Raw genomic sequence first — 24929 nt, forward strand, 5'->3', positions numbered from 1 at the left:
CCGTCAGAAAGTAGTTACAGTAGACCATCAGAAAGTAGTTACGGTAGACCGTCAGAAAGTAGCGTTACGGTAGACCGTCAGAAAGTAGCGTTACGGTAGACTGTCAGAAAGTACAGTCGTGGTCAAAAGTTTTGAGAATGACACAAGTATTGTTCTTAACAAAGTTTGCTGCTTCAGTGTTTTTAGATATTTTTTTCAGATGTTACTATTTATTTTTATTTTACCTTTATTCAACCAGGTAAGCCAGTTGAGAACAAGTTCTCATTTACAACTGCGACATGGCCAAGATAAAGCAAAGCAGTGCGATAAAAACAACAACACAGAGTTACATATGGGGTAAACAAAACATAAAGTAAAAAAATACAACAGAAAATATATATACAGTGTGTGCGAATGTAGTAAATTATGGAGGTTTGCCGACGACACAACAGTGGTAGGCCTGATCACCGACAACGATGAGACAGCCTATAGGGAGGAGGTCAGAGACCTGGCCGTGTGGTGCCAGGACAACAACCTCTCCCTCAACGTGACCAAGACAAAGGAGATGATTGTGGACTACAGGAAAAAAAAGAGGACTGAGCACGCCCCCATTCTCATCGACGGGGCTGTAGTGGAACAGGTTGAGAGCTTCAAGTTCCTTGGTGTCCACATCACCAACGAACTATCATGGTCCAAACACACCAAGACAGTCTTTAAGAGGGCACGACAAAGCCTATTCCCCCTCAGGAGACTGAAAAGATTTGGCATGGGTCCTCAGATCCTCAAAAAATTCTACAGCTGCACCATCGAGAGCATCCTGACTGGTTGCATCACCGCCTGGTATGGCAACTGCTTGGCCTCCGACCGCAAGGCACTACAGAGGGTAGTGCGCACGGCCCAGTACATCACTGGGGCCAAGCTTCCTGCCATCCAGGACCTCTATACCAGGCGGTGTCAGAGGAAGGCCCTCAAAATTGTCAAAGACTCCAGCCACCCTAGTCATAGACTGTTCTCTCTGCTACCGCACAGCAAGCGGTACCGGAGTGCCAAGTCTAGGTCCAAAAGACTTCTCAACAGCTTCTACCCCCAAGCCATAAGACTCCTGAACAGCTAATCATGGCTACCCGGACTATTTGCACTGCCCCCCCCATCCTTTTACGCTGCTGCTACTCTGTTAATTATTTATGCATAGTCACTTTAACTCTACCCACATGTACAAATTACTTCAACTACCTCAACTAGCCGGTGTCCCCGCACATTGACTCTGCACCGGTACCCCCCTGTATATATAGCCTCCCTACTGTTATTTTATTTTACTTCTGCTCTTTTTTTCTCAACACTTTTTTTGTTGTTTTATTTTTACTTTCTTTGTTAAAAATAAATGCACTGTTGGTTAAGGGCTGTAAGTAAGCATTTCACTGTAATGTCTGCACCTGTTGTATTCGGCGCATGTGACCAATAACATTTGATTTGATTTGATTTGAGGTAAGGCAATAAATAGGCCATAGTGCAAAATAGTTACAATTTCGTATTAACACTGGAATGATAGATGTGCAAAAGATGATGTGCCGGATGATCGGTAGGATAGTCAGTTTTACGAGGGCATGTTTGGCAGCATGAGTGAAGGAGGCTTTGTTGCGAAATAGGAAGCCGATTCTAGATCTAACTTTTGATTGGAGATGCTTAATGTGAGTCTGGAAGGAGAGTTTACAGTCTAACCAGACACCTAGGTATTTGTAGGTGTCCACATACTCTAGGTCAGACCCGCCGAGAGTAGTGATTCTAGTCGGGTGGGCGGGTGCCAGCAGCGTTCGATTGAAGAGCATGCATTTAGTTTTACTAGTGTTTAAGAGCAGTTGGAGGCTACGGAAGGAGTGTTGTATGGCGTTGAAGCTCGTTTGGAGGTTTGTTAACACAGTGTCTAATGAAGGGCCAGATGTATACAAAATGGTGTCGTCCGCATAGAGGTGGATCCGAGCTTCACCAGCAGCAAGAGCAACATCATTGATATACACAGAGAATAGAGTCGGGCCGAGAATTGAACCCTGTGGCACCCCCATAGAGACTGCCAGAGGTCCAGACAACAGGCCCTCCGATTTGACACATTGAACTCTATCTGAGAAGTAGTTGGTGAACCAGGCGAGGCAGTCATTTGAGAAACCAAGGCTATTTAGTCTGCCAATAAGAATGCGGTGGTTGACAGAGTCGAAAGCCTTGGCCAGGTCGATGAAGACGCCTGCGCAGTACTGTCTTTTATCGATCGCGGTTATAATATCGTTTAGGACCTTGAGCGTGGCTGAGGTGCACCCATGACCAGCTCGGAAACCGGATTGCATAGCGGAGAAGGTACGGTGGTATTCGAAATGGTCGGTGATCTGTTTGTTAACTTGGCTTTCAAAAACTTTCAAAAGGCAGGGCAGGATGGATATAGGTCAGTAACAGTTTGGATCTAGAGTGTCACCCCCTTTGAAGAGGGGGATGACCGCAGCAGCTTTCCAATCTCAGACGTTACGAAAGAGGTTGAACAGGCTGGTAATAGGGGTTGCGACAATTTCAGCTGCTAATTTTAGAAAGAAAGGGTCCAGATTGTCTAGCCCAGCTGATTTGTAGGGGTTCAGATTTTTCAGCTCTTTCAGAACATCAGCTGTCTGAATTTGTGTAAAGGAGAAGCGGGGGGGGCATGGGCAAGTTGCAGCGGAGGGTGCAGAGCTGGTGGCCGGGGTAGTGGTAGCCAGGTGGAAAGCATGGCCAGCCTTGGCAAAATGCTTGTTGAAATTCTCGATTATTGTAGATTTATCGGTGGTGATAGTGTTTCCTAGCCTCAGTGAGGTGGGCAGTTGGGAGGAGGTGCTCTTATTCTCCATGGACTTTACAGTGTCCCAAAACTTTTGGGAGTTAGTGCTACAGGATGCACATTTCTGTTTGAAAAAGCTAGCCTTTGCTTTCCTAACTGATTGTGTATATTGGTTCCTGACTTCCCTGAAAAGTTGCATATCGTGGGGGCTGTTCGATGCTAATGCAGTACGCCACAGGATGTTTTTGTGCTGGTCAAGGGCAGTCAAGTCTGAGGAGAACCAGGGGCTATATCTGTTCTTAGTTCTGAATTTTTTGAATGGGGCATGCTTATTTAAGATTGAGAGGAAATTACTTTTAAAGAACAACCAGGCATCCTCTACTGATGGAATGAGATCGATATCCATCCAGGGTAACTGGGCCAGGTCAATTAGGAATTTCTGCTTGCTAAAGTGTTTTAGGGAGCGTTTGACAGTGATGAGGGGTGGTCGTTTGACCGCGGACCCGTTACGGACGCAGGCAATAAGGCAGTGATCGCTGAGATCCTGGTTGAAGACAGCAGAGGTGTATTTAGAGGGTACATTTGTCAGGATGATATCTATGAGGGTGCCCATGTTTACAGATTTTGGGTTGTACCTGGTAGGTTAATTGATAATTTGTGTGAGATTGAGGGCATCTAGTTTAGATTGTAGGTTGGCCGGGGTGTTAAGCATATCCCAGTTTAGGTCACCAAGCAGTACAAACTCTGAGGATAGATGGGGGGCAATCAGTTCACATATGGTGTCCAGGGCACAGCTCAGGGCTGAGGGAGGTCTGTAGCAAGCGGCAACAGTGAGAGACTTATTTCTGGAAAGGTGGATTTTTTTAAGTAGAAGCTCAAACTGTTTGGGCACAGACCTGGTTAGTATGATAGCCTGCAGAGCTCTATCTCTACAGTAGATTGCAACCCCACCCCCTTTGGCAGTTCTATCAAGACGGAAAATGTTGTAGTTGGGGATGGAAATGTCTGAATTTTTGGTGGCCTTCCTAAGCCAGGATTCAGATACTGCTAGAACATCAGTGTTGGCGGAGTGTGCTAACGCAGTGAATAACTCCAACTTAGGGAGGAGGCTTCGGATGTTAACGTGCAAGAAACCAAGGCTTTTACGGTTACAGAAGTCAACAAATGATAACGCCTGGGGAGCAGGAGTGATACTGGGGGCTACAGGGCCTGGTATACTGAAGTATAATTACAAGCATTCCATAAGTGTCAAAGGCTTTTATTGACAATTACATTAAGTTTATGCAAAGAGTCAATATTTGCAGTGTTGACCCTTCTTTTTCAAGACCTCTGCAATCCGCCCTGGCATGCTGTCAATTAACTTCTGGGCCACATCCTGACTGATGGCAGCCCATTCTTGCATAATCAATGCTTGGAGTTTGTCAGAATTTGTGGGTTTTTGTTTGTCCACCCGCCACTTGAGGATCGACCACAAGTTCTCAATGGGATTAAGGTCTGGGAAATTTCCTGGCCATGGACCCAAAATGTCGATGTTTTGTTCCCCGAACCACTAAGTTATCACTTTTGCCTTATGGCAAGGCGCTCCATCATGCTGGAAAAGGCATTGTTCGTCACCAAACTGTTCATGGATGGTTGGGAGAAGTTGCTCTCGGAGGATGTGTTGGTACCATTCTTTATTAATGGCTGTGTTCTTAGGCAAAATTGTGAGTGAGCCCACCCCCTTGGCTGAGAAGCAACCCCACACATGAATGGTCTCAGGATGCTTTATGTTGGCATGACACAGGACTGATTGTAGCGCTCACCTTGTCTTCTCCGGACAAGCTTTTTTCCGGATGCCCCAAACAATCGGAAGGGGGATTCAGAGAAAATGACTTTACCCCAGTCCTCAGCAGTCCAATCCCTGTACCTTTTGCAGAATATTAGTCTGTCCCTGATGTTTTTCCAGGAGAGAAGTTGCTTCCTCGCTGCCCTTCTTGACACCAGGCCATCCTCCAAAAGTCTTCGCCTCACTGTGTGTGCAGATGCACTCACACCTGCCTGCTGCCATTCCTGAGCAAGCTCTGCACTGGTGGTGCCCCGATCCCGCAGCTGAATCAACTTTAGGAGACGGTCCTGGCGCTTGCTGGACTTTCTTGGGCGCCCTGAAGCCTTCTTCACAACAATTTAACCTCTCTCCTTGAAGTTCTTGATGATCCGATAAATAGTTGATTAGATGCAGTCTTACTAGCAGCAATATCCTTGCCTGTGAAGCCCTTTTTGTGCAAAGCAATGATGACGGCATGTGTTTCCTTGCAGGTAACCATGGTTAACAGAGGAAAAACAATGATTTCAAGCACTACCCTCCATTTAAAGCTTCCAGTCTGTTATTCTAACTCAATCAGCATGACAGAGTGATCTCCAGCCTCGTCAACACTCTCACCTGTGTTAACGAGAGAATCACTGACATGATGTCAGCTGGTCCTTTTGTGGCAGGGCTGAAATGCAGTAGAAATGTTTTTTTGGGGATTAAGTTCATTTTCATGGCAAAGGGACTTTGCAATTAATTGCAATTCATCTGATCACTCTTCATAACATTCTGGAGTATATGCAAATTGCCATCATAAAAACTGAGACAGCAGACTTTGTGAATTTTTTTATTTGTGTCATTCTCAAAACTTTTGACCACGACTGTAGTTACAGTAGACCGTCAGAAAGTAGAGATACAGTAGACCGTCAGAAAGTAGTTACAGTAGACCGTCAGAAAGTAGTTACAGTAGACCATCAGAAAGTAGAGATACAGTAGACCGTCAGAAAGTAGTTACAGTAGACCATCAGAAAGTAGAGTTACAGTAGACCATCAGAAAGTAGTTACAGTAGACCATCAGAAAGTAGAGTTACAGTAGACCATCAGAAAGTAGTTACAGTAGACCATCAGAAAGTAGTTACAGTAGACCGTCAGAAAGTAGAGATACAGTAGACCGTCAGAAAGTAGTTACAGTAGACCATCAGAAAGTAGAGATACAGTAGACCGTCAGAAAGTAGTTACAGTAGACCGTCAGAAAGTAGTTACAGTAGACCATCAGAAAGTAGAGATACAGTAGACCGTCAGAAAGTAGTTACAGTAGACCATCAGAAAGTAGAGTTACAGTAGACCATCAGAAAGTAGTTAGCAGTAGACCATCAGAAAGTAGTTACAGACCGTCAGAAAGTAGAGATACAGTAGACCATCAGAAAGTAGTTAGCAGTAGACCGTCAGAAAGTAGTTACAGTAGACCGTCAGAAAGTAGAGATACAGTAGACCATCAGAAAGTAGTTACAGTAGACCGTCAGAAAGTAGAGATACAGTAGACCATCAGAAAGTAGTTACAGTAGACCATCAGAAAGTAGTTACAGTAGACCGTCAGAAAGTAGTTACAGTAGACCATCAGAAAGTAGTTACAGTAGACCACAGAAATAATACAGTAGACCGTCAGAAAGAGTTACAGTAGACCATCAGAAAGTAGTTACAGTAGACCGTCAGAAAGTAGTTACAGCAGACCATCAGAAAGTAGTTACAGTAGACCATCAGAAAGTAGTTACAGTAGACTGTAAAAGTAGTTAACAATAGACCGTCAGAAATATAAGCTTTAGTATGACAACACCCTTTCCCCATAGTTTGAATTGAAAAATAGATTTTCCCACAACTCAGTCTGTGTTACTGTCATCAACATCACCGGGATCATCATTATCATCAGAATCATCATCAGGATTATCATCATCATCGCCGTCATCATCATCATCATCACCATCAGCATCATCATCATCATCATCATCACCACCATCAGCATCATCATCATCGTCATCACCAGGATCATCATCGTCATCATTATCATGACCATCACCAGGATTATTATCACCACTATCATCATGATCAGTTCCAGTGCAGGGAGAAGAAACACAGAGTCACCATTGAAGACCGCAATTGAGAAAAGGCCTAGAGGCCTTGGTCGACAAGTACGGATGTCAGGAAGCCAGCCACAGTTCAGGGCAGGGGGGAGAGGAGTATACAGAGAACAGAGGGAGAGGAGGAGGAGAAGGAGAAGGGGATACTAACAGAGGTAGGGGGCTTGTGGGACGAGGGGTCTGAGGAGTCAGAGTCTGGAGAGCCAGGGACCTTGGGGCCCAACGTACCGTCCTAGTAATCAGAATGACAACAACACCGACTAATTACTACAGAGAACTGCAGAGACTCAGACCTGGGTTCAAATACTATTTTTAAAAAATCGTTCAAATATTTTTAGTGTTTGCTTTAGCCTGCCTGGAGTGTCAGATGGGCGGAGTTTGTGCTTTTGCATTTATTCTATTGATTCCACTGTGACAGGCAATTTCAATCAAGCACAGAGAATGTATAATGTTAGAGGAGTAAACCAACACTGAATCAGTGTTTACATGAACCACAAGAGTTGAGGAAATGGTTGAATGTTAATTAGGTATTCTTTCAGAATAACAATTAAACCATGCATGCAATGACAAGATATGATACATTTCAATTACGGTAATGTAGTTTAAATCATACTACTGACAGAGAAAGGAGAGGTTGATAGATTATAGATCCCAAACAGGTTTACGGTCACAGGCATCATTGGGCCAGTAGAAGTGATCATTGGGCCAGTAGAAGTGATCGAAGTGATCATTGGGCCAGTAGAAGTGATCATTGGGCCAGTAGAGGTGATCATTGGGCCAGTAGGAGTGATCATTGGGCCAGTAGGAGTGATCATTGGGCCAGTAGGAGTGATCATTGGGCCAGTAGAAGTGTCAGGTGAATCAGAAGAGCAGGAATTAAAAATGAAGGAGGACGCTGTGGCACTCAGGTGATGGCAAGCAACAAGGAACGTGATTGGTCTGATTGGATGAGATCATTCTTGCGCTCTGTGATTATCATGCAAGATGATTGGCTGCTGGGATTTGAGGGCGGGGTGTATAGGGCACTGACTTGTGTCTGTCTGTAGGGGTGGGGGCGACCAGAGCCCGTACGGAAACGCCTGTTGTTTTTGATGAGCCGCTGCAGAACAGAATCATGAGTCTACAGTGTGTCCCAAATGGCACCCTATTCCCTATTGTGACGCCTGTTGTTTTCCACATACAGGGAACAGGATGCCACACCTCACATTCTAAAACACACTCACTGGACAAGATACTTCAGAGACCTGGTTGGAATATAAATGATTGCTATGGAATTAGGGTTGTATGAAGTACATCCTTTTCCAACTGCTGTGGACGTCTGAGATTGATAGTAGCAACAGGCTACTGCATCTCAGTCACTATTTGCAGTCTGCTTCCCAACAGAGTATACGTCCCAAATGGCACCCTATCCCCTATATAATGCACTACTACCAGAGACCACTCCTATGGGTCCTGTTCAAAAGCAGTGGACTATATATATTGAGACACACCCAGAATGGCTGGGCGGGCCATGACAGGGCGTCTGTCTCACCTTGTCGTTGGTGTCCAGCACGTTGGTGCTGTTTCTCCACTTGGTCAGGACGATGGGGTCTACGTGTTTCCTGTCCAGACTGAGGCTTTCAGGGGTCCCGTCTCCTCCACCAGGCAGAGGAGGGGGGGAGTGGTTGTACTGCAGAGAGGAGAGAGGAGGGGGAAAACATTGTAGAGGTACTTATAAACACCAATACTAACACTAACTAATATGAAACTAATAAGCCTAAATCATTTTGGGGACAAGCAATCAATCCAAACCATTAAATTAAAACAGTGAGGTAGTGTACATGGCCTTACCTTGGGCAGCTCCCACTCTGACCTGGAGCCATCAGCACTGTAGTAGTAGGGTCTGCCCTGTTCATCAACATGCTTTATCCACTGGACACACACACACACACACACACACACACACGAGATGAGATGAGGAACCACTCACAGACACACCAATTTACTATAACATGATGTTCAAGAAGCCAGAACTCTCTCTCTGGTGAGCGGTCTATGAGCCATGCTAAATATGTGATAGTAGTGTGGTGCAGTGGTCCAGTCTAAGTGAAATATAAACACTATACGTGACAGTACAGACTTGTCTGTAAATCAGCAGAGAGAGACCAATTGCCTGACAACCCCACACATTGATCACACATTTTATCTCTGTCTGTTGGTTTGGTCAAAGAGAGAGATCAATAGAGAGAGAGAGAGAGACAGATCAATAGAGAGAGAGAGAGACAGATCAATAGAGAGAGAGAGAGAGAGAGAGAGAGATCAATAGAGAGAGAGAGAGAGATCAATAGAGAGAGAGAGATCAATAGAGAGAGCAAGCTATCAATAGAGTGAGAGAGATACATAGAGAGAGACAGAGACCCCGGTACCTTCTCATTAGTATAGTCATTGACATACAGAGTGTGTCCATGCTCATCCAGCTCTTCTGACCAACCCCGGGGCGGGAAGCCGTACTGGCTGTCTGATTGGCTAGAATATGTGCTGTGGCCGTTGTCCTCCAACAACAGAGGCTGGAACCGACCAATGGAGAGCGAGAGGAGAGGAAGGAAGGACGGGGAGAGAGAGAGCGGTGGAGTCATCTATGATTAGGGAGGGAAACGGGAGAGGGAGGGAGAGGGGGAGGCAGAGAGAAAGGGAGAGAGAGAAGGATAGAGGGAGGAGAGAGAGATAAATAGAGAGAGAGGGATAGAGAGAGAAGAGAGAGAGACGGATAGAGGGAAGAGAGAGAGAGATAAATAGAGAGAGAGGGATAGAGAGGAGAGAGAGAGGGATAGAGGGAAGAGAGACGGATAGAGGGAGGAGAGAGAGAGATAAATAGAGAGAGAGAGGGATAGAGAGAGGAGAGAGAGAGATAAATAGAGAGAGAGAGGGATAGAGGGAGGAGAGAGAGAGATAAATAGAGAGAGAGAGAGATAGAGGGAGGAGAGAGAGAGATAAATAGAGAGAGAGAGGGATAGAGAGAGGAGAGAGAGACGGATAGAGAGAAGAGAGAGATGGATAGAGGGAGGAGAGAGAGAGATAAATAGAGAGAGAGAGGGATAGAGAGAGGAGAGAGAGACGGATAGAGAGAAGAGAGAGATGGATAGAGGGAGGAGAGAGAGAGATAAATAGAGAGAGAGAGGGATAGAGAGAGGAGAGAGAGAGATAAATAGAGAGAGAGAGAGGGATAGAGGGAGGAGAGAGAGAGATAAATAGAGAGAGAGAGGGATAGAGAGAGGAGAGAGAGACGGATAGAGGGAAGAGAGAGATGGATAGAGGGAGGAGAGAGAGAGCGGCATAAAGGGAGGAGAGAGAGAGAGATAGCGAGAAGGACCAATCACCATTGAGAATAGAAAGCACCAAATCAGCAGTCACGATGAATCACAGTCAGCGCTATAGAGGTCACCGTCACCCATAATGTACCGCCAAGAATACTGAAGCCACTTACAGCACCAGTCCTGGGTTCAAATACTTTAACATTTGCTCTTGCCTGCCTGTAGCCCAGATGAGAGGGGTTTGCAGCTTTGGGATTAAAGGGATACTTCGGGATGTTGGCAACGAGGCCCCTTTAACTACCTTCATACTGGACACAGAGACATAAAAATGGTATCCACGAGTTCATCTGACTCTGGGGAAGTAGATAAAGGGCCTGATTGCCAACATCCAGAAGTATCCCTTTAAAAGGCAAACTCCACTCAAAAACGATATTTTTGTATTTTTTTTCCATTAGTCCAATGATACAGTCCCAAAATGTTTTGATGTCAGCAGTCAAGTTTTCAAGATATTGAAATATTTGCATCGTCATGGTGATGCAGCCGGTGACACTTTGCTTCTTGAAAGTCCAATATCTTGAAAACTTGACTGTTGACATGCAAACCATTTTTGGGACCGTATCAACAGTGGACTAATGAAAAAGTCCATTAAGCCAGGAAAACTCAAATCAAGCACAGGTATTCAATCAAATAGTATTTGAACCCAGGTCTGCAAAGCACAGAGAGCCAAAGATACCATAAGCGTCAAAGCACTGCACCCTACTCAGTCTGAACACTGTTACTGTGTGTGGATAGACAGAGGATACTGTAGTGACAACAAACGAGGTTGGGACCGTCACAGTTTGAGGAGCACTGACTGCTTCTGGCCACAGGGTGGCAGTGTGGCGCTATTATCATCATTCTAGAGACCACCGCAAAACATACTGTTTCTGTGATCCTGCCGGAATGCAGCAGTGATTCTTTCTGTCTAATGTGTTTGGATGGGCGTGTTTTAGAGCACAAGCACATATAAATCATGATTATTCATAAATGCATTTACTTGTGTCTGTGCCTATGTGTGAGTTTGAGTAAGTGTGTGTGTGTGTGTGTGTTTCCAACACATGTCCCAGTACATACCTCTGTCTCCCCAGTGCTATTGCTGTGGGATTCACCGCGGCTGCTGCTGCCACTGCTAGCGTCTCTGGCTCGGGGAGGCTTCCATGTTCTCTCCTGGGTGGAACAGTTGTAGTAGTACTGTCTGCCGCTCTGGTCCTTGAAATTGAATTGAATTTAAATCTACAATATATCAGCTCGTGGTTAAAAACAGTCAAATGACATACACAGATCAGACAACATTACATTTACGTCATTTAGCAGACGCTCTTATCCAGAGCGATATACAGCATACATCCCAAATGGCACCCTATTCCCTATTTAGTGCACTACTTTTGACCAGGGCCCTATGGGCCCCGTAGTGCACTAAATATGTAATAGGATGCCATTTGGGACGCACCCGTAGACAATACCTAAGTCACAATCCATGACACAGTGGCAGTAGTAGTACAGACCTTATGTGTCTCCCAGTCCCCCAGGACGTGCTGCGGGGAGCTGGAGGGGTCGGGGGGCAGGCTGGACCCAGAGATCTTCAGCTCCTGGAGGTTAGTGTAGACAGGAGACTCAGGACGACCACCCTGACCCGACAGAGAGACGGTCTGGATAAGAGGAGAGAGATGGGTTGGAAAATACATGAATGACTTGTCTGAATCTTGACGTGAGCCACTCAAACTCTTGAGAGAGAAAGAGAATGAACAGACATAGCCTGATTAATAACTCTGGGCACTACTTATAGAATGAACCCTAACATCATTATGTGCAGGTCAGGACCATTTTTTAATGACAACACACAGTCTCAAATTGCCCTTTTCTCTAGTGCGTCTCTAAACCACCATGGGTTAGTAATAGACGTATTGGTGAACACTTGACTGACAGGGATCGACATAAACGCTTGTCCGCTTGCCTGGACAAGTTAAAAATAAATAAATAAAAACGCAAAAAACGCTATATCAAACAATTCGGCGACTGATCAGAATTGGATCAGTGTCCTCCAGATGCAATGTCTTGCACACGGTCCTCCCAATACCTGCAGAGCGCATGAGAGACTGCATGAGAGAGAGCGCATGAGAGAGAGATTTGCACAGCAGGTAAATAAACTCAGCAAATAAAGAAACGTCCTCTCACTGTCAACTGTGTTTATTTTCAGCAAACTTAACATGTGTAAATATTTCTATGACCATAACAACATTCAACAACTGAGACATGAACAACTGAACAAGTTCCACAGACATGTGACTAACAGAAATTGAATAATGTGTCCCTGAACAAAGGGGGGGGGTCAAAATCAAAAGTAATAGTCAGTATCTGGTGTGGCCACCAGCTGCATTAAGTACTGCAGTGCATCTTCTCCTCATGGACTGCACCAAATTTGCCAGTTCTTGCTGTGAGATGTTACCCCACTCTTCCACCAAGGCACCTGCAAGTTCCCAGACATTTCTGGGGGGAATGGCCCTAGCCCTCACCCTCCGATCCAACAGGTCCCAGACGTGCTCAATGGGATTGAGATCCGGGCTCTTTGCTGGCCATAGCAGAACACTGACATCCCTGTTTTGCAGGAAATCATGCACAGAACGAGCAGTATGGCTGGTGGCATTGTCATGCTGGAGGTTAATGTCAGGATGAACCTGCAGGAAGGGCACCACAGTCACGGTGAAGTAAATCAACCACAGTCACGGTAAAGTAAATCAACCACAGTCACGGTGAAGTAAATCAACCACAGTCAATCAACCACAGTCATGGTAAAGTAAATCAACCACAGTCACGGTGAAGTAAATCAACCACAGTCAATCAACCACAGTCATGGTAAAGTAAATCAACCACAGTCACGGTGAAGTAAATCAACCACAGTCACGGTAAAGTAAATCAACCACAGTCACGGTAAAGTAAATCAACCACAGTCACGGTGAAGTAAATCAACCACAGTCACGGTGAAGTAAATCAACCAGTCATGTTGAAGTAAATCAACCACAGTCAAACAACCACAGTCATGGTGAAGTAAATCAACCACAGTCACGGTGAAGTAAATCAACCACAGTCACGGTGAAGTAAATCAACCACAGTCACGGTGAAGTAAATCAACCAGTCATGTTGAAGTAAATCAACCACAGTCATGGTGAAGTAAATCAACCACAGTCATGGTGAAGTAAATCAACCACAGTCACGGTGAAGTAAATCAACCACAGTCACGGTGAAGTAAATCAACCACAGTCATGGTGAAGTAAATCAACCACAGTCATGGTGAAGTAAATCAACCAGTCATGGTGAAGTAAATCAACCACAGTCATGGTGAAGTAAATCAACCAGTCATGTTGAAGTAAATCAACCACAGTCATGGTGAAGTAAATCAACCACAGTCATGGTGAAGTAAATCAACCAGTCATGGTGAAGTAAATCAACCACAGTCATGGTGAAGTAAATTAACCACAGTCATGGTAAAGTAAATCATAGTAAGCAGAAAGGGAAAACAAGGCCGGAGGGGAAAAGAGGAAGTTAGTCAGGAAGGGAAGTGAAGTGAAACACAGATTGGTTCCGTAAATTGACTTGACCGTTGGCTTGATGACATAAGTCATTTAGAAGGAGAGGCCATGCAAGCACAGTAAATACAAAAGTAAAACTGTGTTACATCTCAAATGGCACTATACACCGATTGTACAAAACATTAAGAACACTTGCTCTTTCCATGACATAGACTGACCAGATTAATCCAGGTGAAAGTTATGATCATTTTTTATGTCACTTGTTCAATCCACTTCAAATCAGTGTAGACGAAGGGGAGGAGACAGGTTAATGAAGGATTTTTAAGCCTTGTGACATGGATTGTGTTTGTGTGCCAATTAGAGGAGGAATGGGCAAGACAAAATAGTAGTACAGTAGTAGGTTCCAGGCGCACCGGTTTGTGTCAAGAACTGCAACGCTGCTGAGTTTTTCCACGCTCAACCGTTTCCCGCGTGTATCAAGAATGGTCCACCACCCAAAGGACATCCGGCCAACTTCACACAACTGTGGGAAGCATTGGAGTGAACATGGGCCAGCATCCCTGTGGAACGCTTTCGACACCTTGTAGAGTCCATGCCCCGACGAATTGAGGCTGTTCTGAGGGCAACTCGATATTAGGAAGGTGCTCCTAATGTTTGGTATTCTCAGTGTAGTGCACTACCTCTGGCCAGGGCCCATAGAAACATAACATTTAGTATGTGTCCTAAATGCCACCCTATTGCCGATAGTGCACTACATTTAACCAGAGCCCAGTACAACAAGCTACATCGTAACCATGATGACTATTTCTTAAGAAACAATATTCCTGGAATGACTCGTTGTCTCTCACTCTATCTGATCAACAGAGGGGTCTTGGTAAAGGAAAGCCTTTTTTAGTTCACAAGGTATCGGCCAGCTTTGTCACAGACTTCATAGAAGCATTACTTCTCGGTTATAGATTACGTGGTAAAAAATTCACAATGAAGGAACCGCTGATACGTTGAAAACAGCACAGTTCATACCCCTAGCAAAAAAAGAGACGAGTGTGTGTGACTTTCTGAGAACCAAATCACAGGAATCGACAGAGCAAAGAAAGACGAGAGCAGGAGAGAGCGAGATCATAAAATTATACCACGCCCTGCAGTCTCTAAACAGATCAATCGGTCTGAAATATGCAGCGCTCTACAACACAGCTTAGGGCCAATGTTGATTTACAATTCACTAGTCTCTCTGTCCTTCACAACACACTCCAGTCTACTCACTGCCGTCAGTGCTTTATCGGTCTTGAAGGAACATAGAAGGCTGCTCCAGCCACAAGAATGCAGAGCCTTATTTCCATTGTGGTCCTCTTAGCGCTGAGGAGTACACACATCGTACTTTATTTGACATTTGATCATTTAGCAGACGCTCTTACCCAGAGTGAAACACTGAGTCCATCATACTAGCTCTACTAGAAAAGACAGCTTACGGGCCAACGATTAACGATTTATTCACTAGTCCCAGTAGGCTTCACAAGACACTTCAGTGCCTCTGCCGCCTTAGCACTGAGAAGTATACACACTGAAATACACTGAGTCCATCTATAATTCTATTTTTTCATTCTCTACCTCAGGTCCTGAGCAGTAGAAGAACACATCGTCCTCCTCCAATGGTTTGACTGGACTCCTCAGACGCATCACGGTGGACAGGACAGGAGTAGTTCAGTCAAATACGTCTCATACGTCACTGGTCCCAATCGACCCTTCAGGCAGCCACGCTTCTCTCTGTACAACCGTCCAACAGTGTGTGTCCTCTAAGGGGAAGTCCTGCCTGACACTAGCTGCCGTTAAGCACCAAACAGAATCCTCATTTGATCGGCCACAAAACCACAGAAACACTCCTCTCTCCCCCCCAGACGGACGCATGAACACAGCAGATGACATTCTAATTCCACTTTAGGGAATGGTGGTCAGAAAAATCCTAATCTCGGCACCCAGAACCAATCAGCTACCCTATTTAGGTCTAATATTTTAATGTTAAGGCAGTCACAAGAGAGTAGGAAACTCCCAAGCTTTTCCCTCCCTCATTCGGAGGTGACAGTTCGAGGTTTCTGCCCTCAACTAGTCTTCACTTTCATATTACCCTGAAATCCTCCAAGCCACGGAGCACGCACAAATGACTGATCCAGGATGTGTGTTCTTAAGGGCTCCACACAGTCTACGCAACGGATCCGACGGAGCTTTGTTTGTGCAGCTCTACGTAGTTTTGTGACTGTGAAATCACTGTGGAGAGTCCTTTAGAGGTAATGGATGACTGAACATACAGTACAGAGGTAGCAGTTGGGTACAGTAGTTGTACACTGGTCCATAGAGCTCTGGTTAAAAGTAGTGCACTATATAGGGAATAGGGTGCCAATTAGGACTTTCCGAGTTTGCCAGGTAGGTTCATTTATAATGTAAAGGCCTTTTGACTCCATGTCACCAGTTGTATTGTATTGTGTTGTAACTGGTGGTCAGATGGACATCTGGGAGAATTGGGGACGGACGTGACTGAGTGGAGTCTGGATCAATACTCTCTCAGTCTCAACCCTACAGGACAGACTAGAGTCTGGATCAATACTCTCTCAGTCTCAACCCTACAGGACAGATTAGAGTCTGGATCAATACTCTCTCAGTCTCAACCCTACAGGACAGATTAGAGTCTGGATCAATACTCTCTCAGTCTCAACCCTACAGGACATACTGGAGTCTGGATCAATACTCTCTCAGTCTCAACCCTACAGGACATACTGGAGTCTTGATCAATACTCTCTGTCTCAACCCTACAGGACATACTGGAGTCTGGATCAATACTCTCTCAGTCTCAACCCTACAGGACAGACTGGAGTCTGGATCAATACTCTCTCAGTCTCAACCCTACAGGACATACTGGAGTCTGGATCAATACTCTCTCAGTCTCAACCCTACAGGACATACTGGAGTCTGGATCAATACTCTCTCAGTCTCAACCCTACAGGACATACTGGAGTCTGGATCAATACTCTCTCAGTCTCAACCCTACAGGACATACTGGAGTCTGGATCAATACTCTCTCAGTCTCAACCCTACAGGACAGATTGGAGTCTGGATCAATACTCTCTCAGTCTCAACCCTACAGGACAGACTGGAGTCTTGATCAATACTCTCTCAGTCTCAACCCTACAGGACAGACTGGAGTCTGGATCAATACTCTCTCAGTCTCAACCCTACAGGACATACTGGAGTCTGGATCAATACTCTCTCAACCTTAGCCCTGCAGGGCACAATAGGACCACTGGAGCACTGCAGGGGACATCAAAGGGCTGACCTCTTCAACTATTGTACTGGCTGCGTCCCAAATGGCACCCTATTCCCTATAATCATATAGTGCACTTATTTTGCCCAGGGACCATAGGGCTCTGGTCAAAAGTAGTGCACAATATAGGGAATGGGGTGCCATTTGAGACGCAGCCATGGGGTGAATCAATAGTGCTCCCTTGAGGACCAGAGCAGAAGTAGCTAAACAATGTAATGTAATGTAATGGAAACTGGTGCTGAATGAATAATGATCAGAACACTGTATTGTAATTCTACACAATATGTTGCTGTAGTATCAGTTGATCTGCAGTACAGTGATAAGCTACTGAAATCCCAGAGCGAACACACACTCACACGTACACACAGTTTAAAGTCATTTGAAAGGCAAAAGGAGCAGCCCACAACACTGTCCACGGTGCAGTCAATTACACGCCTCTCTATCAGTGTGGTTTAGTACCAGACACCATCAACATTATGCACATTCCAAATCTCACAATTACAGCGTGGGCTGGGAGGCTGCTGAGGGGAGAGAGAGAGGGCTGGGGATGGGGCTGGGAGGCTGCTGAGGGGAGAGAGAGAGGGCTGGGGATGGGGCTGGGAGGCTGCTGAGGGGAGAGAGAGAGGGCTGGGGATGGGGCTGGGAGGCTGCTGAGGGGAGAGAGAGAGGGCTGGGGATGGGGCTGGTAGACTGCTGAGGGGAGAGAGAGAGGGCTGGGGATGGGGCTGGGAGGCTGCTGAGGGGAGAGAGAGAGGGCTGGGGATGGGGCTGGGAGGCTGCTGAGGGGAGAGAGAGAGGGGCTGGGGATGGGGCTGGGAGGCTGCTGAGGGGAGAGAGAGAGGCTGGGGATGGGGCTGGGAGGCTGCTGAGGGGAGAGAGAGAGGGCTGGGGATGGGGCTGGGAGGCTGCTGAGGGGAGAGAGAGAGGGCTGGGGATGGGGCTGGGAGGCTGCTGAGGGGAGAGAGAGAGGGCTGGGGATGGGGCTGGGAGGCTGCTGAGGGGAGAGAGAGAGGGCTGGGGATGGGGCTGGGAGGCTGCTGAGGGGAGAGAGAGGGCTGGGGATGGGGCTGGGAAGCTGCTGAGGGGAGAGAGAGAGGGCTGGGGCTGGGAGGCTGCTGGGGGAGAGAGAGAGGGCTGGGGATGGGGCTGGGAGGCTGCTGAGGGGAGAGAGAGAGGGATGGGGCTGGGAGGCTGCTGAGGGGAGAGAGAGGGCTGGGGATGGGGCTGGGAGGCTGCTGAGGGGAGAGAGAGAGGGATGGGGCTGGGAGGCTGCTGAGGGGAGAGAGAGGGCTGGGGCTGGGAGGCTGCTGGGGGGAGAGAGAGAGGGCTGGGGATGGGGCTGGGAGGCTGCTGAGGGGAGAGAGAGGGCTGGGGATGGGAGGCTGCAGAGGAGAGAGAGAGAGGGCTGGGAGGCTGCTGAGGGGGGAGAGAGAGGGCTGGGGCTGGGAGGCTGCTGAGGGGAGAGAGAGGGCTGGGGATGGGGCTGGGAGACTGCTGAGGGGAGAGAGAGAGGGCTGGGGCTGGGAGGCTGCTGAGGGGAGAGAGAGAGGGCTGGGGCTGGGAGGCTGCTGAGGGGAGAGAGAGGGCTGGGGATGGGGCTGGGAGGCTGCTGAGGAGAGAGAGAGAGGGCTGGGAGGCTGCTGAGGAGAGAGAGAGAGGGCTGGGAGGCTGCTGAGGGGAGAGAGAGAGGGCTGGGAGGCTGCTGAGGGGAGAGAGAGAGGGCTAGGGATGGGGCTGGGAGGCTGCTGAGGAGAGAGAGAGAGGGCTGGGGATGGGAGGCTGCTGAGGGGAGAGAGAGAGCGAGAGAGCGAGAGAGAGAGAGAGAGAGAGAGAGAGAGCTGGGGGCCGCTGAAGCAGCTACTTCCAGATAGGAGAACTGCAGGGGTCTCTCTCGCTCTCCCTCCCTCCCGGCTCTGTTGTTGGCCTTCTCCACTCTCACCCAGCAGCCCTCCCTCCAGCTAAAGAACCCTGGTCCCAGCCACATGAGCGAGAGAGGGGGAGAGGCTACACAGCTTTGACATATTTATCTAGATCAGAGTCTATATGAATGTTTTTCTTCCACTTGTCATTAGACTAATAGGCTATCTACAGTATCTATAAGCAGGGAAGGGCAAAATATTTGATAATTATTTTTTAATAACTAAGTAGGGGTCTCAACTTACTGTTGAGAGTTAGAATAGTAGAATACACAATTTAGAAATTTGACTGTGCATCAGCAGTTTCTCGTGTTATGTCAGTCACCGACAGTCACTCAATTAGTCCATGTCAGCTAACATTTTTTTGATTGGTAATTAGTCTAGCGGCCAGCTATCTAAACTTGTAGTAATAATGGCTGAATTACCGACCGGGGGCCCCCATTGATCATCAGATATCATATTTAAAAAGGCAAACCCTACGGCAAAATGTGTTGAATTGCAGGAAATTATCTGTGACCCCCATTGCTGAAGTAGGGCCCTATAAAATCTAAGATGCGGAGAACGCGGATGGAATCACGGAATCCAGACATTAAAACGGAATTCTGCAATATTCAAAAACGTATTGAACTAGCAGGAAATCAACTAAATGTATTGAACTTATTCGAAAAATTAATTAGACCAAGATTATCATAGGACATGAACAAAATGCATCAGTGATTCGTATTTTTCTTCAACTTTCTGAAGAGGAAATGCATGTACCCCTGCCGTTAGAGATAATGCTAATGATAACCGTCAACTTGTAGACGGAAAGGCTTTCCCAAAAACCTTTGATTTTATTAGGATTCCCATTAGCCGACGCAAATGGCGACATCTAGCCTTACTGGGGTCCGACACATAACGAAAAAGACAGTACAGACAAGACTTAACAGTTTACATACACTACGGTACAGGATCAAAATGGCCAGAAACAAAGAACTTTCTTCTGAAACTCATCAGTCTATTTTTGTTCTGAGAAATGAAGGCTATTCCATGCGAGAAATTGCCAAGAAACTGAAGATCTCGTACAACGCTGTGTACTACTCCCTTCACAGAACAGTGCAAATTGGCTCTAGTTATTTGTTTCTGGCCATTTTGATCCTGTAATCGAACCCACAATTGCTGATGCTCCAGATACTCAACTAGTCTCAAGGCCAGTTTTCAGCTGTGCTAACATAATTGCAAAAGGGTTTTCATAATGATCAATTAGCCTTTTAAAATGATAAACTTGGATTAGCAAACACAACGTGCCATTGGAACACAGGACTGATGGTTGCTGATAATGGGCCTCTGTACGCCTATGTAGATATTCCATTTTTAAAAAAAATCAGCCGTTTCCAGGTACAATAGCCATTTACAACATTAACAATGTCTACACTGTATTTCTGATCAATTTGATGTTATTTTAACGGACAAAAAAAATGCTTTTCTAAGTAACCCCAAACTTTTGAACGGTAGTGTACATACAGGTCATGTTGACACTATCGAGAAAGTTGATCACATCCATTAGATGGCAGTCTGTCTGTACAGGATTGTAACAGCTCTGAGAGGGAGGGAGGGAGGGAGGGAGGGAGGGGGGAGGGAGGGAGGGAGGGAGGGAGGGAGGGAGGGAGAGAGGGAGGGAGGGAGAGAGGGAGGGAGGGACTCAGGAGATTCTGTACTACAGCAACCTGCACTAACACATACCAGCCTGAGTGAGTGCAAACAGTACACTTATGATTTTACCTAAATCACACATTAGCAACTGTTATGGTTCTACCTAAATCACACATTAGCAACTGTTATGGTTCTACCTAAATCACACATTAGCAACTGTTATGGTTCTACCTAAATCACACATTAGCATGTCCCCCTTACACACACACACACATACCCTGTCCCCCTTAGTTCTTCCTCCACTCAGAGCTGGATTTGGTTACACAGGCAAGAAGTGTAACCCAAGTACGGTGCCACAGACACACACACACACAAACACACACAACACACAGACAGACAAACAGGAAATGTTGTTTCTCCAGGAGGAAGCCTAATCTGCCATATGGCCAGTGTGTGGTGAACACTTAGCAGAGCAGAGTAAAGGCCAAGGAGAGCGAGTGCTGCTGGGCTGCTGACAACATGCCCTCTGCTCTCTCCGCTGGAGTCCTCAGACACAGACAGACAAACAGCGCTCCTCTCCTTCATGCTGTTACGCAACGGTTCTCATCTGCAGCCCAAATGGCACCCTATTCCCTATGTAGTGCACCACTTTTGGCCAGTTTGTGGGCTATGGTGAAAAGTAGTGCACTATATAGGGAATAGGGTGCCATTTGGGACACAGTCCTCATCCTCCAACCTAGTAACTTAATTATGGGAGAGCATGTTTATGAGGGGGCGGTTCCAGTGTTGATGGACAGCAGGGAGAGGTGGAGATGACCAATGAGGAAAGGCAGGGGGGGTACTTTAACGGTCTGACAGGGCCATGAAATCAGGAAGTAAGGCATGTGGTCGTCCAATTGTGCGTCCCAAATGGCACTAGGTAGGGAATAGGGTGCCATTTTGGGCCACAGACTTCTTCTCTGATTAGATTACATCACAGTAGAGCTCAGAGAGGAGTGCCTTGATGAAGAGGTGCCCTGCTCTGCTCTCTCTGGGTTAGCAGCCATTTCACAGGTGGGTGGAAGAGCAATGTCAACAAGAATGCCCCGAGGGAGGGAGCGGTAGAGAGAGAAGAGAAGGGCAAGTCTGGCCTCTGGCAGTAACCTTGTTCAACGGTAAAGCGTGACAGTTAGGCGTGACGGTAAAACGTGACGGTAAAGGGTAGCAGGAAAGCGTGACGGTAAAGCGTGACGGTAAAACGTGACGGTAAAGTGTAGCAGGAAAGTTGCTGTAGTAGCTAACGTGTATAGTGTTGAGTCATCCGCATACATAGACACATTGGATTTGCTCAAAGCCAGTGGCATGTCGTTAGTAAAGATTTAAATGTCCCTGAGGTAGAGGTGTCCACACCGTGAACATCAACCTAGGTCCTCACCTACTCTCTTCACCTTACTTCACCTCAACTCTCCTCTCACCTAACCTCAACTCCCGTCACCTCAACTCCCGTCACCTCAACTGACCTCAACTCTCCTCACCTCTCCTGACCTTACCTCACCTCAACCATCCTCACTTCACCTCAACTCTCCTCACCTTACCTTACTTCATCTCAACTCTCCACACCTTACCCTCACCTTAACTCTCCTCTCACATCTCCTTACTTCAACTCTCCTCACCTTACCTCAACTCTCCTCACCTTACCTCAACGCTCCTCACCTTACCTCAACTCTCCTCACCTTACCTCAACTCTCCTCACCTTACCTCAACTCTCCTCACCTTACCTCAACGCTCCTCACCTTACCTCAACTCTCCTCACCTTACCTCAACGCTCCTCACCTTACCTCAACGCTCTCACTACCTCAACTCTCCTCACCTTACCTCAACTCTCCCTCATTACCTCAACGTCCCCTCAACTCTCCTCACCTTACCTCAACTCTCCTCACCTTACCTCAACTCTCCTCACCTTACCTCAACTCTCCTGTTAGAGGACAAGATACCTAAGGTTCACCTCAGCACTATGACCATCCGTAACACAGTTGGTTCAACACAGCAACATTCAAACATACGGCAAGCAGCACACATCATATGCAACGCATGCATTCATAACGCAGGGATAAAGGATGGAAGTTTGCACACTGATGATTAAATGCAACCTAAAACAGTAGCCTGGCATGTTGCATTATTAGAAGTGTCATTATGAGATGTGAAGAGTCATTATGAGATGTGAAGAGTCATTATGAGATGTGAAGAGTCATTATGAGATGTGAAGAGTCATTATGAGATGTGAAGAGTCATTATGAGATGAGAAGAGTCATTATGAGATGAGAAGAGTCATTATGACTCCAACCTGACAGAGTTTGCGAGGATCTGCAGAGAAGAATGGGAGAAACTCCCCAAATACAGGTGTGCCAAGCTTGTAGCGTCATACCCAAGAAGACTCAAGGCTGTAATCGATTCCAAAGGTGCTTCAACAAAGTACTGAGTAAAGGGTCTGAATACTTATGTAAATGTGATATTTTATAAATGCAAAAATTTCTAAAAACATTTTTTTGCTTTGTCATTATGGGATATTGTGTGTAGATTGATGAGGAACAAAAACGATTTAATCAATTTTAGAATAAGGCTGTAACGCAACAAAATGTGGAAAAAGTCAAAGGGTCAGAATGCACTGTAGCTAACAAACTAGGCAGTTAAATACACAGCTGGACTTTCTCCCGTTGTGCTATTTACAAACAAACACGTTACTGGCTCAACTGTGGAACTACGGTAAGCTTCACAATGTAAAATAAAGCGACAGGTGAAATGATCTGTTTTATCTCCTAACGTATTGCACAAGTTGACTGCAGGTATTTACTTAAAAAGCAGCCAAAAATATTAAAACGTATACAAATAAACCGGACAGGACAGGGAAGGCTAGGGAAGAGGCGGGAGGAGAGGAGGGAGGAGAGGAGGAGGAGGAGGAGGGAGGACTTGACAGGACACAGAGGAGAGGAGGTGGGAGAGAGGAGAGGAGAGGAGGAGTGGAGGGAGGACTTGACAGGACACAGAGGAGAGGAGGAGGGAGGGGAGGAGAGGAGGAGGGAGGGAGGAGAGATGAGGGAGGGGAGGAGAGGAGGGAGGATTTAACAGGACATGGAGGAGAGGAGGAGGGAGAACTTGACACGACACAGAGGAGAGGAGGAGGTAGGGAGGAGAGGAGGAGAGGAGGGAGGACATGACAAGACACAGAGGAGAGGAGGGAGGGAGGAGAGGAGGGAGGGGAGGAGGTATGGGCGGGCCCATAGGCTGCTGCATCGGTCTGTCTCGGAAGGTAACAGACATAATCTTATCACAGCACAGTGACAAAACACTGAGGAACATAGCCAGGAGAGGAGTGATGCATATTTGGGACGCAACCGCAGTTCAAGAGTCATCTACACTTAGGGCCTCACATTAAAACTCAAAAGGGAGAAATGGCTGCCTGCCCGGAGCTATATCTGGCTGGCATTTATCACAGTTTACATCTAAAAGACAGACCTCATCTTCATCCAACAGCTTCACAGTAAAGCCAACAGAGGAGTAATGCGTCCCAAATGGCACCCTATTCCCTATGCAGTATAATACTATACTTTTGACCAGGGCACATAGGGCACTATATAGGGAATAGGGTGCCATTTGGGACATAGACGAGGGTGCAGACAAAGTAGATATAAAGTTGATAGCACACACAGTGTTTATCATGCCATGTAGGAAACTATTCTAATAATTACAATTTCTTATAATTATTTGGCGGGTGCTTATATATACACTGCTCAAAAAAATAAAGGGAACACTAAAAGAACACATCCTAGATCTGAATGAATGAAATAATCTTATTAAATACTTTTTTCTTTACATAGTTGAATGTGCTGACAACAAAATCACACAAAAATTATCAATGGAAATCAAATGTATCAACCCATGGAGGTCTGGATTTGGATTAAAGTGGAAAACCACACTACAGGCTGATCCAACTTTGATGTAATGTAGTGTGTGGCTCAGTAGTGTGTGTGGCCTCCACGTGCCTGTATGACCTCCCTACAACGCCTGGGCATGCTCCTGATGAGTTGGCGGATGGTCTGGACTAAAGGATCCGCCAACTCCTGGACAGTCTGTGGTGCAACGTGGCGTTGGTGGATGGAGCGAGACATGATGTCCCAGATGTGCTCAATTGGATTCAGGTCTGGGGAACGGGCGGGCCAGTCCATAGCATCAATGCCTTCCTCTTGCAGGAACTGCTGACACACTCCAGCCACATGAGGTCTAGCATTGTCTTGCATTAGGAGGAACCCTGGGCCAACCGCACCAGCATATGGTCTCACAAGGGGTCTGAGGATCTCATCTCGGTACCTAATGGCAGTCAGGCTACCTCTGGCGAGCACATGGAGGGCTGTGCGGCCCCCCAAAGAAATGCCACCCCACACCATGACTGACCCACCGCCAAACCGGTCATGCTGGAGGATGTTGCAGGCAGCAGAACGTTCTCCACGGCGTCTCCAGACTCTGTCACGTCTGTCACGTGCTCAG

The 24929-nt window shown here is 46.6% G+C and overlaps 1 protein-coding gene across 7 annotated transcripts in view; it reads right to left on the minus strand.

Annotated features, from left to right (window-relative positions):
- LOC121535447 (rho GTPase-activating protein 12) overlaps nucleotides 1–24929 on the minus strand; it is a 106975-nt gene that overhangs the window by 12815 nt on the left and 69231 nt on the right. Inside the window, exons 3-9 of one of the 7 annotated variants that reach the window (XM_041842523.2) lie at nucleotides 11529–11672; nucleotides 11098–11232; nucleotides 9100–9240; nucleotides 8525–8605; nucleotides 8226–8363; nucleotides 7725–7793; nucleotides 6846–6926 (exon numbers count right to left, since the gene is read on the minus strand). In XM_041842523.2, coding sequence (XP_041698457.1) covers nucleotides 6846–6926; nucleotides 7725–7793; nucleotides 8226–8363; nucleotides 8525–8605; nucleotides 9100–9240; nucleotides 11098–11232; nucleotides 11529–11672 — 789 coding nt within the window. Of the gene's footprint in view, nucleotides 1–6845; nucleotides 6927–7724; nucleotides 7794–8225; nucleotides 8364–8524; nucleotides 8606–9099; nucleotides 9310–11097; nucleotides 11233–11528; nucleotides 11673–24929 lie in introns of all 7 variants that reach the window. The other 6 variants (XM_041842522.2, XM_041842527.2, XM_041842524.2 and 3 more) reach the window with 6 other exon arrangements.

Source organism: Coregonus clupeaformis, chromosome 21 (genome assembly GCF_020615455.1).
Source record: "Coregonus clupeaformis isolate EN_2021a chromosome 21, ASM2061545v1, whole genome shotgun sequence".
Classification (NCBI taxonomy): Eukaryota; Metazoa; Chordata; class Actinopteri; order Salmoniformes; family Salmonidae; genus Coregonus; species Coregonus clupeaformis.